This window comes from Xenopus laevis, chromosome 3L (assembly GCF_017654675.1).
Source record: "Xenopus laevis strain J_2021 chromosome 3L, Xenopus_laevis_v10.1, whole genome shotgun sequence".
NCBI lineage: Eukaryota > Metazoa > Chordata > Amphibia > Anura > Pipidae > Xenopus > Xenopus laevis.
In genome coordinates, this window is record NC_054375.1 from 92,594,779 (window position 1) to 92,609,237 (window position 14,459).

Consider the following 14,459-nt stretch of genomic DNA (forward strand, 5'->3'; position numbering starts at 1 on the left):
CTCTCAATCCATGTGAACTACAACTTTTAACATCAAAGTCTTGCTGCACATGTGGTTTTTGTCAACCACACTTCCCTCAGTAATAATAGTGCCCAGTTGTGAACACATATTTGAGACCGACTTGAAAGGATACACAATGCCATTTTCAAAAGATTCTCGTTCTAAAAGTGGTATTTAAGAAGTGCTCATACTAAAGGATAACTACAAGAATTGTTTACTATATTAGCCCAGATGCTTACCTATGAACAGAAAACTTGCAGGCAAAAAGGCATTATTATTTGAAATTTGTCTGACATATTAGTACATGGGGAAAAAATCCTGAAAAACCTAGCATAACCCTTGACTTTTTGTATGATGTATAATGGTGATGTCTGTTGTCTTTATTTAAAAACAATAAATGCATAATGTACATTATAAAAATGAAGAGCTTTTAAAGACAAGGATGAAGACCTGGTTTATTGACTCACCAATTAGGACTACAGAGAAGCGATTTTATGTGCATTGAAAATATTGTATTGTGCATTAACGCAATTCTTATAACTTCGTGCTGCCCAGATTCTGGGGGGGGAGGAGTCAATTTTTACCGTATTCAGAAGAGGGTCACAGGAGCAGTATGTGTGGATATTCTAGCTCAGCCTTAAATAGTGCTTTCCCTGATGTAATAAGTATAGTGTACTGATCTCCTGCTATTTGTTCTTGTGTTCATGCAATACCACACAACAATAGGTGCAAAATACTGTTTAAAATAACAGCTTCCAGCTTTGATTGCCTTCATTAAAAAATAAACATGAATGGTTTAAAGCTGCATCACAGTTTCCGGTTGTTCCACAGAAACTACAAGTGGAATCGGGGCAATTTTGAGATAACTGTTAGTATGATGTAGAGAGTGATATTCTGAGACAATTTGCAATTTGTTTTAATTTTTTATTATTGAAGGTTTTTGAGCTATTTAGCTTTTTATTCAGCAGCTCTTCAATTTGCATTTTAAGCAATCTGGTAACTAGGGCCCAAATTAAGCTAGCAACCATGCATTCATTTGAATCAGAGACTGGAATATGAATAGGAGAGCATCTGAATAGAAGGCTCAGCAATAAAATGAAGCAATAACAATACATTTGAAACCTTACAGAGCATTTGCTTTTTAGAAGGGGTCAGCGACTCCCATTTGAAAGCTGCAAAGAATCAGGAAAAAAAAGACAAATAACTAAAAAATATACAATGGAAACCAATTGAAAAGTTGTTTAGAATTGGTTGTTCTGTAACATAATAAAACTTACTTTAAAGGTGAACCCCCCCCCCCTTTAAGTAAATTGATATTGAGACTAACTGACAGCAAAAGCATGTGGTGCTACAAAGTGGGTACTCCTTAGTGGCTACCCTGAGATAATCAGTTTTCCTGATATAACAGAAGGAGTTTTTCTTTTTAAAACAAGATTTTTATCTGTTACAATTAGTTCTTAGGAAGTCAAGCTGCTGCAACATTCCCTATACAAAGCCAACACAGAGCTGTAAAGATGTGGAATTCTTTCCCTGAATCAGTTGTACTGGCTGATAGAAGAACTAAACCCCCTTGCTATTAGAAATCACTAGTCCATACCCTACATAGCCCCCCTCTCTGCTCCCCCCAGCCTAGGTGTTAACTCCTGTAATTGCCCCGAACTCTTTACTTAACTATCCTTGCAGAGTCAGCGCAGTGGAGCTCACAGGCTCCATCTTCTGGCTCTTCGTTCCTCTTCTTTCCGTTCCGCAATTTCCTTCACTTACAGCACATGTGCAGTTGTAATGAACCGGAAAACTGTTCCAACTGTGCATGAGCAGATATGCCGGTCAGTTCTCAAAAAAGAACGAAGAGGCAAAGATGGTGCCCATGAGCTCCGCTGCGCTGATTCCGCGAGGAGGGTTACGTAAAGAATTAGGGGCAATTACAGGAGGTAACATCTAGGGGCAGAGAGGGGGGATTTTAGGGTAGGGGATAGCAAAGGGGGGTAGAAAGGGGGTTGGATGACTTAAGCAAGTGAGGGAATACAGGGTTATGGAAGATAGCTCATAGTACAAGTTGATCCAGGGACTAGTCTAATTGGCATTTTGGAGTCAGGAAGGAATTTTTTCCCCCTTGGAGGCAAATAGGAGAAGTTTCAAATGGGCCGTTTTGCCTACCTCTGGATCAACTGGCAGATTTAAAAAAGTAAAAAGGCTGAACTTGATGGATATTGTCTTTTTTCAACCTAAACTTACCATGTTACTGAATGTTTTTAACCTTATGTTCTGGGAGAGAACAGAGAAGTAATAGAAAGCATTAAGTACAAATCAAATACACATAATTTAGTTTGCCTACAGAGCACTAAGATAGCTGTAATATATTGCAATTTTTGTTTCATATGTGAAGGGTCCAAGAGTCATAGCAAAACTATATTAACCATATACTGCAGTGGTTCTATAAGTTACATTTTCAAATAATGAATTAGTCAAAAAAAAAAAAAGTCTAGGTGCCATTAAACTGCTTACGTTTAAGGATCCACTAAATCACAGTATCTGCTTGCTTATTATGGTGCAAGCATTCTTCTGCCTTATACAGAAGAGATCCTCTGGCAGGTATAAACAAAGGACTGGGCTGCAGCATTTTCTACATAAGCAAAAGCATGAAAACAACTAAGACAGAGTACAAAAAAAAAGCATTTTTTGTGACCAGACAATATATAATACATTTTAACTGCCAGTTTTACAAGAAAAACATTATTATATAAATTGCAAAATATGCATTACATTTGCATTAAGGTCCAAATTAGGCTATATATTACCTTTAAAAATGAGCTACCACCCCACCACTACTATTAACAAAATATTTTGGTTGAGCCAGCCAAAGCCAACACCCCATAAAACAACAGTCAATGAACCAGTGGTTTTTTAAAGGCAACATTTTATATTTTGATGTTGAACGTAAATTCAAATCATGTACAGCCATCATCTTGACTCCACCAACATAGCTAACAGTCTCTTAAGTAAATTCACACTCATTACCCCTCTAACTGACCTGATCTCCTGAACTGGTCCGCTCACGCTAAAGCCTGCTTGCGGAACAAAGATGCAAAATAACCAAGCACTGCAGTGGAGCAGATAGGTTTTCATTCAGGCAGGAGCATCGTAGTACAAACAAATGAAATGGTACATTCTATTTGCTACATTTCCAAAGAAGGAATGGTCCCTGGCAGGCATGGATTTGTGGAAAGGCCACCAAGGCCCGGGCCTAGGGTGGCAGGATTTTAGGAGGGCGGCATGCTGCCCAACCAAATCCACATTGGTTTGGAAGCTCTAATGATGCTCATGAGATACAATCATTTTTTTTTAATTTCTTGTGTGCCAATCCCCAGTGCTCCTGACTTGATGGTGAAAATTAGTGCATGTGCACAAATGAAGGGGAGGGGACAGGGGTGACGAACGGCAGCGGGCCTAGGGGTGCCCACTATGTAAATCCGGCCCTGGTCACTGGTGATACAAGCAGAGTTCAGGCTTGTCTAATCAAAAAGACTGTTGTTTGCAATTTCAGTTCTGAAAAGTTGTATTAAATGCTGAAAGGAATCAAAAAGTTATATTATCTTAAAGGGGTTGTTCACCTTTAAATTAACTTTTAATATCATGTAGAGAGTGATTGAGACATTTTGCAATTGGATTAAATTTTTTTTATTATTTGCGGTTTTTGAGTTATTTAGCTTTTTATTCAGCCGTGCACCGATAGCATAAACAATACATTTGTAGCCGTACAGAGCATTTGTTTTTAGATGGGATCAGTGACCCCCATTTGAAAGCAGGAAAGATTTAAAAGAAAAAGGCAAATAATTAAAAAACTATAAAAAATAAATAATGAAGACCAATTGAAAAGTAGCTTAGAATTGGCTATTCTATAACATACTGAAAGTAAACTCAAAGGTGAACACCCATTTAAGAGTAAAAACAATGGAAACCTGGTGTTATCTTCAAGCTTATTTTGCAATAGATTTTAGTTTTGAGAAATCTTAAAAGTGCAAAGATGCTAATATTTTTGGCCATAACTGAAGAAATTTAATTTCAAATTGTTACTTAGTTTTTATAAAGATCATTGTTCTACTTTTTGCAACAAAGTATTAAAATTGATGTCTAACTATTACAATTTACAAAAAAAAAAATTTAAATTCTTTATTTATTATTTTACTAACAAAGAGGGAGGGGGTACAGAACATAAGTGGGGGGAAAGGGTTACCAAGAATACACATTAGCAGATGTTATTTGCATGAGTAAGCAAGTTCTGGCAACAAGTAATTCCTAGGGAGCCTATAAGGATAACCATATACTATCTAGATTGTATAGGCCCAAAAAAAGTTTTTTGGGGTAGTATAAAAAAACTTAAGACTAGAATCTGTATTTGGGTTTTACCTAAGGAATATGTATACTGTATCCAAGGGTGCCAAATTTCCCAGTATTTTACACTTATGTATGTGGTGTGTGAATTCTTCTAGATGCCTGATTTTGCCTGCTTTAGTTATCCATTCTATGAATGTGGGCACAATGGAAGATTTACAATTCAGGAGGATTAGAGCTTTCGCAGCTATTTCAGCTATATTTTTCTTAAGTTCCTCTTCCTACACCATGCAGAAAGATAATGGCTTATGTGGGCTGGCACGAGCTAGAAATTTATAGGCCTTAGAGAGCAATTTAGAAGCATCAGGTGATGATAATAGAAATTTCTCCCATGGGGTAAATGGCATGTTCCAGTTCCTACATCTATTTGCTTGCACTAGGATAAGGTCCCCATCGTTTTTTAAATATCAGCCTAAGAGGCCATTTTATTATCTTTGACAAAGTCACTTATTCTAGTACTTCTGTTGTTCCATCTACTCCATCTAGTTAAAGAGTCTCTCCATGGTTGCCATGAAGCTACGGATTATTTATTGGGGTCAAAATGGATAAGGAGGGCCTGAGAGTTCATACACTTTTTTGTTCTTGTGCCATGCTTTGAGGGTGGCTCCAATGAATGGGTGGTTAAGAGCTTCTTTATAGTGTTCTTGGTTTTCTACTCATAGGGGTAGATTTATCAAAATTTGAGTCACCACAGAACTCACTCACTTTCGATTCATTCCAACGGGATTATTAGAATCATATTTACCAATGGAGTTCATAATTTGATAAATATGCTTTAAAAATCCCATAGGAATGAACAGAAAGTGGTGGCGAGTTCTAATCTCACATTTTGAAAAATCTGCCCCATAGTGTATTTTCTATAGTATACGAGGACTGTTCTAGAACACTCCAGTTTATCTTGCCCTTACGAGTTACTAAGATATGTATTTGGGCTAGATGTACTGAAATGTAGAAGAGGTAGGTGTCTGGAAGGTTTCGTTCGCATTTTGCTTTGGGCAGAATAAAAAGATTGTATTAATTCTAGTGTTTTTCCCTGACCAGATAAATCAAATTATCATTAATAGTGGTAAAGAAGGATTGAGTTAGGAAATTTGGTAATACATGGAATAAATACTTTCTGAAGAAGAATCATTTTAACTGCTTGAATTCTCCCAAACAATGATAATTGTATTTTCCTCCAGTTTCTTAATAGAGTGTGGAGTGAGGCCAATAGGTTTTCATTAGATTAACCATACATGGGAGAGAAATAATTGGACATTAATAGGTCATCTGCAAAGACAGCACATTTATGTTCTTTTCCAGCTGCGATGATCCCAGTTATTTTTGATTTTTTTCTAATATGTGCTAGGAGAACTTCCATTACAAAAATAAAAAGAATTGAAGAGGGCATCCCTGTCTTGTCCCCTTGAATATCTGGACCTTTGGAGATAACATTCCATTAACTTTAATTATAGCTGAGAGATTATCATATAGTGCCATGGTTCTCTAGTTAACTGTCCTAATCCTAGCCTGGATAAAGTTTTGTCTAGGAATACCCAGGAGACCCTGTAAAAGACCTTCTCAGCATCTGTGGTGAGTATCAGAGAAGAGATGGCTTCTGTGTGTAGCGTATTACAGATATAACTTTAGCTGTATTGTCTTTGCCTTCTCTTTTAGCTACAAACCCTGCCTGGTCTGGGTGGATCAAGGATGGTAAGTATTGTTTTAATCTGTTTCTTAGGATTTCAATTACCAAAATTTCAGTGTATGGAGAACTACTAAAATGGATTCAACATAACAGGCTTTTACATAAAAGTCTTCTCGGTTTTAGCTGAACTCCCAGTACTGAACCTGAGTACTTCTAAAGATTCCATAAGAAGTGATGGTTTTGCAGGCTTAGCTGGCTATAAACTTCCTTAGCACCTGCCACAGGAAGACCTAAACTTGCCTTGATACCAGCTTGGGCCAGCTCCCAAGCTGCTATCAAATAGCTTTACACTCAACCAAATTGGCGATACATAATAGACTGGAATAATGGTGCAATTACGAAAATGAAAGTTGTATCCTATGGGAAGGTGCAAGATTCACAAAATACACACGCATTTACCAAACACTAACTCTCCCCCAATAACAGCAATTTACACAGGTACAGTACATGTATGGCAGCCAGACCATCCTGACCAATATCCAGAAATGCATGAGTGACCAAATTCTATTCCAGGCGAGTTGATATTTCCAGAAACTAGTTTATACTTTACACATTTTTGAACACTAGTTCAGGGGGCACCACACATGCAACCATTAGCCATTGGATTGAGTGTAAATGAACTGAACTGCATGGACAAATATATGTATACATATGACACAGAGATGTACTATAAAACACTTATTCTGAAATCCAAGTGCTGCTTCCTTCATTTTAATTTTTTTCTCTACAACAACCAATACAGGCTTTACACGTTTCCAATTTCATCTAATGAAATAGGTGTGAGGAACCATTCCTTATTTAAAAGGTAAAATATGTTGTAAAAGGAACTTTGACTTCAATGCACACACTTCAACTATGTTGCAGACTGGGTCACTGGTAAGGTTGGATTTATTATTTCATTACATGTATAAAAGTGTGATGATGAAGCACTGTATGTACAGTATTATCCTGCCAAATTGTGCGTAGTACAAATAAATATTTGCATTCATGTACTGCACAGAGTTTCACTGTGCATTCTATGAGCACATTTTGTGCCATCAATTTTCAGCTGTTTCTGTCTGACCCGTTTTTCCTGATGGCTTCTTCTAAAGGAATTATAATAACAGGAGACCTGATACAGTGATATTTTTAACATGAAAACCCCAGGGAACGCAAATTAGGGTGAATATATTCAAATCTATTTCCATTAGACAAATATTACAGGAAAAAAAGGTATAGCATGTTTTGGCAGGAGAATCAAGGACATAAAGGTGGTGGGGATACCAGAAGTGGGTGGGGTTTAATGATGGATTGAAAGTGTTGAAAATGCCCAAGTTTTTAATTTTCAAGGGTTTGAAACTATGGAAGCGACCCATTACTGCAGAAGTAGTATAACACTTTGGAATCTTATACAAATAGCTGTATAGATAAAGTAAGTAAACACAATCTACATAACAAGACTGGAATAGGGAAAATAACTGACTGGTAATCATCACCCACCTTCTCTTAAAAACCTGCTAGGAATCCTGAGGCTGGGACAGGAGTGAGTGAAGAGTCGCCTAACTGGAAACCAGCGTACCTTCTTCTTAGAGCCTGTTACCACAATTACCAATGAGTCAGACATGCACAAACAAGATATTGACATGAGCAGCATTAAAAAACTGGTCGAGAAGACATATTCAGCATTAAACTCGATGGGGCAGGACTACTGAACACAGCAACTGAAATGTGCCCTAAACACTGGCATATGCCATTTGAATTCACAATTTACTATAGGTGTGTATTTTTTCTGCTTTGTACAAAAGTGGTATGAAGGATTTACCAAACCGTTAGGTCATTGTAATTAAAGGGCAAGTCAATGCAAAATTAAAATTTGCCCAAAAAAAGAAAAACAGAATTCTAAGCAATTTTCTAATATACAATTTTTTGTAAAGATTCAATGTTTTCAAAGTTATTTGTAAAAACAGATGCTATTCAAAGCAGCATTTGCCTAACTCCTGCTTTTTCGTTTTTAAACAATGTTGCAAAAGTCTTAGTTCCCCAGCAAAGACAAGTCTCTCAAACACAACAGTCTGAGCCATCAGGGAAAAGAATTGAAAGGGACAAACTTTCAATCGCAATACATATACGGTTACTTTTGTCTTGCAAAGTTGCTTAGAATCATGTTTTCTTTTATTAGGCAAAATATAATTTTTGGGGTTGACATTTCCTTTGAAGAAATTAAAGACCAAAGTGTGACTAGTTTGCTGAAAAATTATCTTTTCAGTTACATTTGTGTCCAAATATATGTTAGCATAACTACTGTTCTTTTAACCAGCAAAGTTTTAATATCCTTATCCACGCAATTGGCACAATGGCAGAAATGTTATGCCACTGCTGCTGGTAGTTATTAGGGGCATGGTGAAAATGTCTTCCAAATGACCACTTTTAATGCACAGAGAATAATTAGTTATGTATTTATATAACTCCACATAGGCACCATGACACTTTATTAATATAAAGTATTTGAAAGAACTGCATGCAGAATTAAAAGGAGGAGAACACTACATTAGAGAGTTACCCATAGTGACCAGGAGTTGTATAAACATCATATAGCAAGCACAAAGAAATGGATCACAGCACACGTGGGTTATTCTTGAGAAATGTGATGTTCACTTAGAAATGTGAACCTCTGCAATGGCAGAGGTTCTTTGACCTATTTGAAGAAGTTAATAGCCTTCCTGACATTCAAGTCTTTTTTTGGAGAGAACTCTTTTCGAATTGCGTATCGATTTGAGTTTTCAGGTTGGTAACATGTTAGAATTTTAGACATTCGAGTTTTTTTCTTAAATACGGTATTGTTTTGAGGTCATTTGCGTTAATTCAAGATAAAAAAAAAAAAACGAACATTCGACCTTTAATAATCAGCCCCTGAAGGTAACCAGAAGTCAGATGAAATAAACGGCCAGAATTTTCTGGGCTGACACACAAGGTATTTTACATAAAGTTCTATTTAATATATGCATTTCCCCACATTTTGCATCCAAATGAAAAATATCTCCAGCGGTACAAACAGGCAAAATTCAGTTCAATATTAACATTAAGGCAGAATAAGTGCAAATAAAAGTAGTTTACTAAGAAAGGGAAAAACAACAGGCCAAGAGAAGAAAATAGAGCTTAATAGTGTTTATTGACAGGCAGGGGGATTAGCACACACACATGATCATATTAAATACATAAGGAAATCTGATTTTCAGCAATCTATAATCCCGTTTTCTTAAGTCCAATATAGGGATGCACCAAATACAGGATTCGGTTCGGGATTCGGCCTTTTTAAGCAGAATTCGGCTGAATCCTTCTGCCAGGCCGGACCGAATCCGAATTTGCATATGTAAATTAGGGGCGTGGGGGGGGAAATCACGTGATTGTCACAAAACAAGAAAGTAAAAAATGTTTTCCCCTTTCCACCCCTAATTTGCATATGCAAATTAGGGTTCGGGTTCGGTATTCGGCTGAATCTTTCAAGAAGGATTCAGGGGTTTGGCCGAATCCAAAATAGTGGATTCGGTGCATCCCTAGTCCAAAGTCAGTCTCTTGCCCAATGTGCATATGCTCCAACATGTAGGTGTTAAATGAGCCTGGGTCGGGCTACTATTACTGCTTCATATTGCGTGCTTCCACCCAGGATTGCATGGCTCCTGAATTATTACAATGTGATTGGAACATTTGTATCAATGGCCTGTCTTATGCTATAAAACATTGCACATGTCTCACTTAACTACTATTTTGGGACCCTGGTGTGCACCTCCTGCCTCTTCCCTACAGTGCAATATATAGTCAAAACCAAAGTTCTTATATTACCCAATTCTTACACTGGCCACACATTGCCAAATTTAGCAATACTGACTGACTGGGCACATGTAACATATAGGGAAGCAGTTTTAACTGACCATCAAACAGTCCAGAAATCAATCTGTCCAGACTGAAAGTTTTGCATGCTGATGCACCTTCTTATATCTAGCAGATGAGGATGTGAGACAAGCTGCAGTGCCTCCTCACTACCTGTAATATGGCCAAACCAATGGAATAAAAGTATCTGGAGTTTTTTACATTCGAGTTGATTTCTTAAATTAGAAACCATTCACATTCTGAGTTCATTCAAGGTCTTAAAAAAGTTTACATAGCTCTAGTGAGCTTAGTGATCAGTAAATGCGCAGTAGTTTTTTGTAAAATGAATTTCTTTGCTTAAATCACAACTCTGCAAAAGAAACGGATGGGTGGAACTTTACTAATCGATCATACATTAACGGACTTTTAGGTCCACTGACAGACTGCCCTGAATTTTAGCCAAGTGATCAATGTCCAGATTTAGAAACAACATTCAAAAAGGGTATTTAATCACGATAAAGAGCCCAAAGGTATAGATAACATGCCTAAACCACAAGGAATGGAATTCAAATCCAAGAAAAGTCGTGTTGTGAAAATACATGTAGTACAAATCAACTTTTCTGTCAAGTCTCCAATTCCCACAATGCTTTGCCGGATTCTTCACAGCTAAAGGGGATCAACTTTAAGTTACCTTTTAACATGTTATAGAACTGTGAATTCTAAGAAACTTTCCAATCGACCTTCATTTTTTTTAGTTTTTGAAGTACAGGTATGGGACCTGTTATCCAGAATGTTCGGGACCGAGGGTTTTCCAGATAATGAATATTTGCGATCTTCAAACATTAAGTCTACTAGAAAATCATGTAAACATTAAATAAACCCAATGGGCTGGGTTTGTTTCAAATAAAGATTTATTATAGCTTAGTTTGGATCAAGTACAAGACATGGTTTTATTATTACAGAGAAAAAGGAAATCATTTTTAAAAATGATTTGGATAAAATAGAGTCTTCTGGAGATGGACTTTCCATAATTCAGAGCTTTCTGGATAATGGGTTTCCGAACAACAGATCCCATACCTGTATTTGCTTTCTTCTTCTGACTCTTAGCAGTAGTGATATGGAGCACACAGTGATTAGGAAAAGTAAAGCCTTCTTTATTGAAAATCCTTAAAATCATCAGTACATTATGTGGATATGACTTCTACCCTACACTTGACGCGTTTCGTGGCGTCTCGCCACTTCCTCAGAAGCAAAGGGAAAACCACCCCCAACACCATTAATAAAACCACCTTGGCCCCACCTAGTAAAAACATTTAACCCTTTAAACATTTAACGGACATCAGAGACCGATTTCTTACATATATCTGTAACACCTGGTGTCTCAGTTACTCCACTAAAAAGTCAGGTAAAAGTTGGTCAGGGAAAAAACAAGTATAACAAGTGCCCCTGTCTTAAGATAGACAAATATAAACATAACCAATATATCAAAAAGTTGTTATCTAGATGCTATATACATAGCAACTCAACTGTTACAGTAAACTAACCAAAAATAGATCAATCTTGAAACATTATATAAATAGCAAGGACAAAAAAAATTCAACATTAAACCTCAGATTGTTGAATAACTTACGATGTAGGGGTTACATTAACAAGTGTAAGTTCAATATAACAGTTATAATATCTGAAGTGAATCTGACTAACCATGTACTCAATCGCAAAAATGGACAAATAAATGACATCATAAAATACACAACCTATATCATACACAATGGTACACAAATAAATACATAGAAATGCATCAGTTGCAAAAGCAAGATAACTCCCACTCTCTGTTGAGGCCCCTATAATTCTCAGTGGTCTTTAGTTCTTCTGACTCTCCAGCTTTCAAATGGGGGTCACAAACCTACTTTTTAATACCCCTCTTTCTATCCTGGTCCTCTCCTATTCACTTCCCAGTCTTATATTCAAATCAATGCATGGTTGTTAGGTGACTTTGGACCCTAGCAACTAGACTGCTAATACTGTAAACTGAAGAAAAATTCAAAAAAAAAAAAAAAAAAAAGAAAATATGAAAACCATTGCAAATTGTCTAAGAATAATCTCTACATCATACTAAAAGTTATTTTAAAGGTGAATAACCCCTTTAATCAAAGAAAATGCAAAGCATTGTGGGAACTAGAGGATAGTTGGCTTCTTTCAAGAATCAAGAGCAACGCAGAGAATAAAAAAGGGACAGACCTTTACTGGTTCAAATAGCAATTACATTTAGAAGTGAACATTTCCATATCTTTTTCATTATTTGGGTAGACTTTTCCCTTGAAACTTATCTTAAGAGTAATATTTTTGAAATGATAAAATTTAAAATGTCTATAATATGCCAACAAAGGTTAACACAGTTAAAATGCTGGGAGTTTACAAGGTCAAAAAAGTCAGCAGTTTACCAAGTATACCATGGTGGGGGGGGGGGGTCCAGGTGCACATGCAACAGACCTTGAGTGAGGGGTGATGAGCAAAATAAAGTTGAGCATGCACTCCCACGTAGTCAGGCACAATATAAAAAAACAAGTACTTTATTAACACACAAGTACACAGCCTCATGTGTGTCATGCATATATTGCACCAGTCATAGGCTTAATATGTGGGCGAGTGCCTGACCAGCTTGATTATACACAACTGTCCACTTATAAAACGGACCATTCATTTTGATCATTTTTTGCAGATAGGTCTGCTTTGAAAGGGTTACTAAAATTTCCTAAACCTGACTTTTTTTTTTTGTGTTTTTTTTGCCAACCTGACTGTCCCTGCTAACAGACTACTACTGCACAAATACAGCAGCCTCCTCATAGGGAAACATGTAGAATCAAATAGGTAAAAGCCTTGGGAAAATACTTTTATCAAAAAATTATAAATAGCATGCAAAAAAAAACAAAAAAACAATACAAAATAAAGATTAATTCTCTGGCGTCAGTATCTCTTCAACACAAGCCCACTTGCAGTGTACACAAAGAGCAATCAGCTAAGTTTGCAGTGTCAAAATCAAATGGTGAAAAAGAAATACAAAGTTAAAAACAGTGGATTTACTTTCTAGATTCTTTGCAAGTATTCCAAAAAATGTCAGGGTCATCTGACATTTTTCTTCTGCCTCGTGTTTTCATACAGGTCATTGAACTCCGAGGTGACTTCTAATATCCTCATATTTTGCAACTGGGCGTAGTTTATTCATTATAATACACAAGTTTCAGTGATTCATGTGACAGAAATTACATCACTAATCTCTGATTATAACAGATGACTTCACTATCACTAATTACATTCACGCAATTCTGCCTGCATACTGGTGACGACAATGAGCAGTGGATAATGCCTCATTTGATTTTTTTTATCAAGAAGTTCAACACATTTCCCACACAATATTACCATCCCAAGGATGTTTTAGCATTTCAAAAGCCACCTATTTTCATAGAAAAAAAATAGTCCAAGAATGTCCTTTGTCAGCCAATCTGACTACAGTTGATGGAAAATATGGAGTATAAGTTTGACTGAACAGCAAGCTCTTCTGATTTGTTTAAGGGTTTTGAAAAGTAAATAGTCTGGGGTAGTAAATCTTAAACAAATCAAGGCAAACGACTACAAACCATTTTGTAACTAGATTCCAGAAACATGTTTGTACTTTTATAAAAAGAGTTGATGTTAGCACCAGTTCCTTCAATGGCCAATCTTCCTGTACCGTACACCAGTACCAGGTTCAGCTCCAGTGCATGACCAGTCATTTGACACAAAGATTGTGTTTTTCACACTTCCTTGCCTTTCATGCATGACAAGATCTGTGCCTCCAAAGATGACCCTGTAGCTCCCCATATTCTTTTCTGCGGATTCACTGCAGATTCAGCTTGATAATTTGTGATGACCCCTTAGCTTCTCAACAGCTACACAAAGCACTCTAACCATGTAAATGCCACATACACAACAAAATCCAAAATGGTTAACTCCTGTCAAAACTTTGAAAGCCTGGATCATTACAACTATACAAATGCTGACTTTTATGAACTGTTTGAGCTTTACACAAATTTCTCAAGTAAAAAGGACCAGTACTGCAGACCTGTCCTATCAAGTCTAGTTTTGCTTTACTAGACTAAATCTCAGTTCTTGAAGATGTACACCTGAAAGCAAAGTTTGAAGCTCAGTAAAATTGGCAGTGAAAACATTTGCTGTCCTTGGCTGAATGACGGATACATGAATATTTTCCTATAACTGTAAACCTGTTGTGAGCAAAAGTAGGCCCTCCCAGGTGGCACTGGACGATTGGCCTATACAGAATCTGAATAACTGCAAAACAAGTGCATATTTGTTTTACAAAATAATTATATGAATACCCATATGAATGTTTATTTCACAAATATTTTGTTTTAAGAGCAATAAATTAATAAAACTGGAGCAAAATGTGTTTAATATAATGGTGTTACAGGACACAAATACTGTCAAAACTGTTTACTTTCCCTTAACAAAATGTTCCAGGTGCTCTCAATGTACATCT

At 36.6% G+C, this 14,459-nt stretch overlaps 1 protein-coding gene across 1 annotated transcript in view; it reads right to left on the bottom strand.

Moving 5' to 3' along the window:
* The window catches only part of klhdc10.L (kelch domain containing 10 L homeolog), a 32,573-nt gene that overhangs the window by 12,707 nt on the left and 5,407 nt on the right, over positions 1-14,459 (bottom strand). Inside the window, 1 exon segment of the mRNA NM_001095008.1 lies at positions 7,559-7,651. Within this exon segment, the coding sequence (NP_001088477.1) occupies positions 7,559-7,651 (93 nt within the window).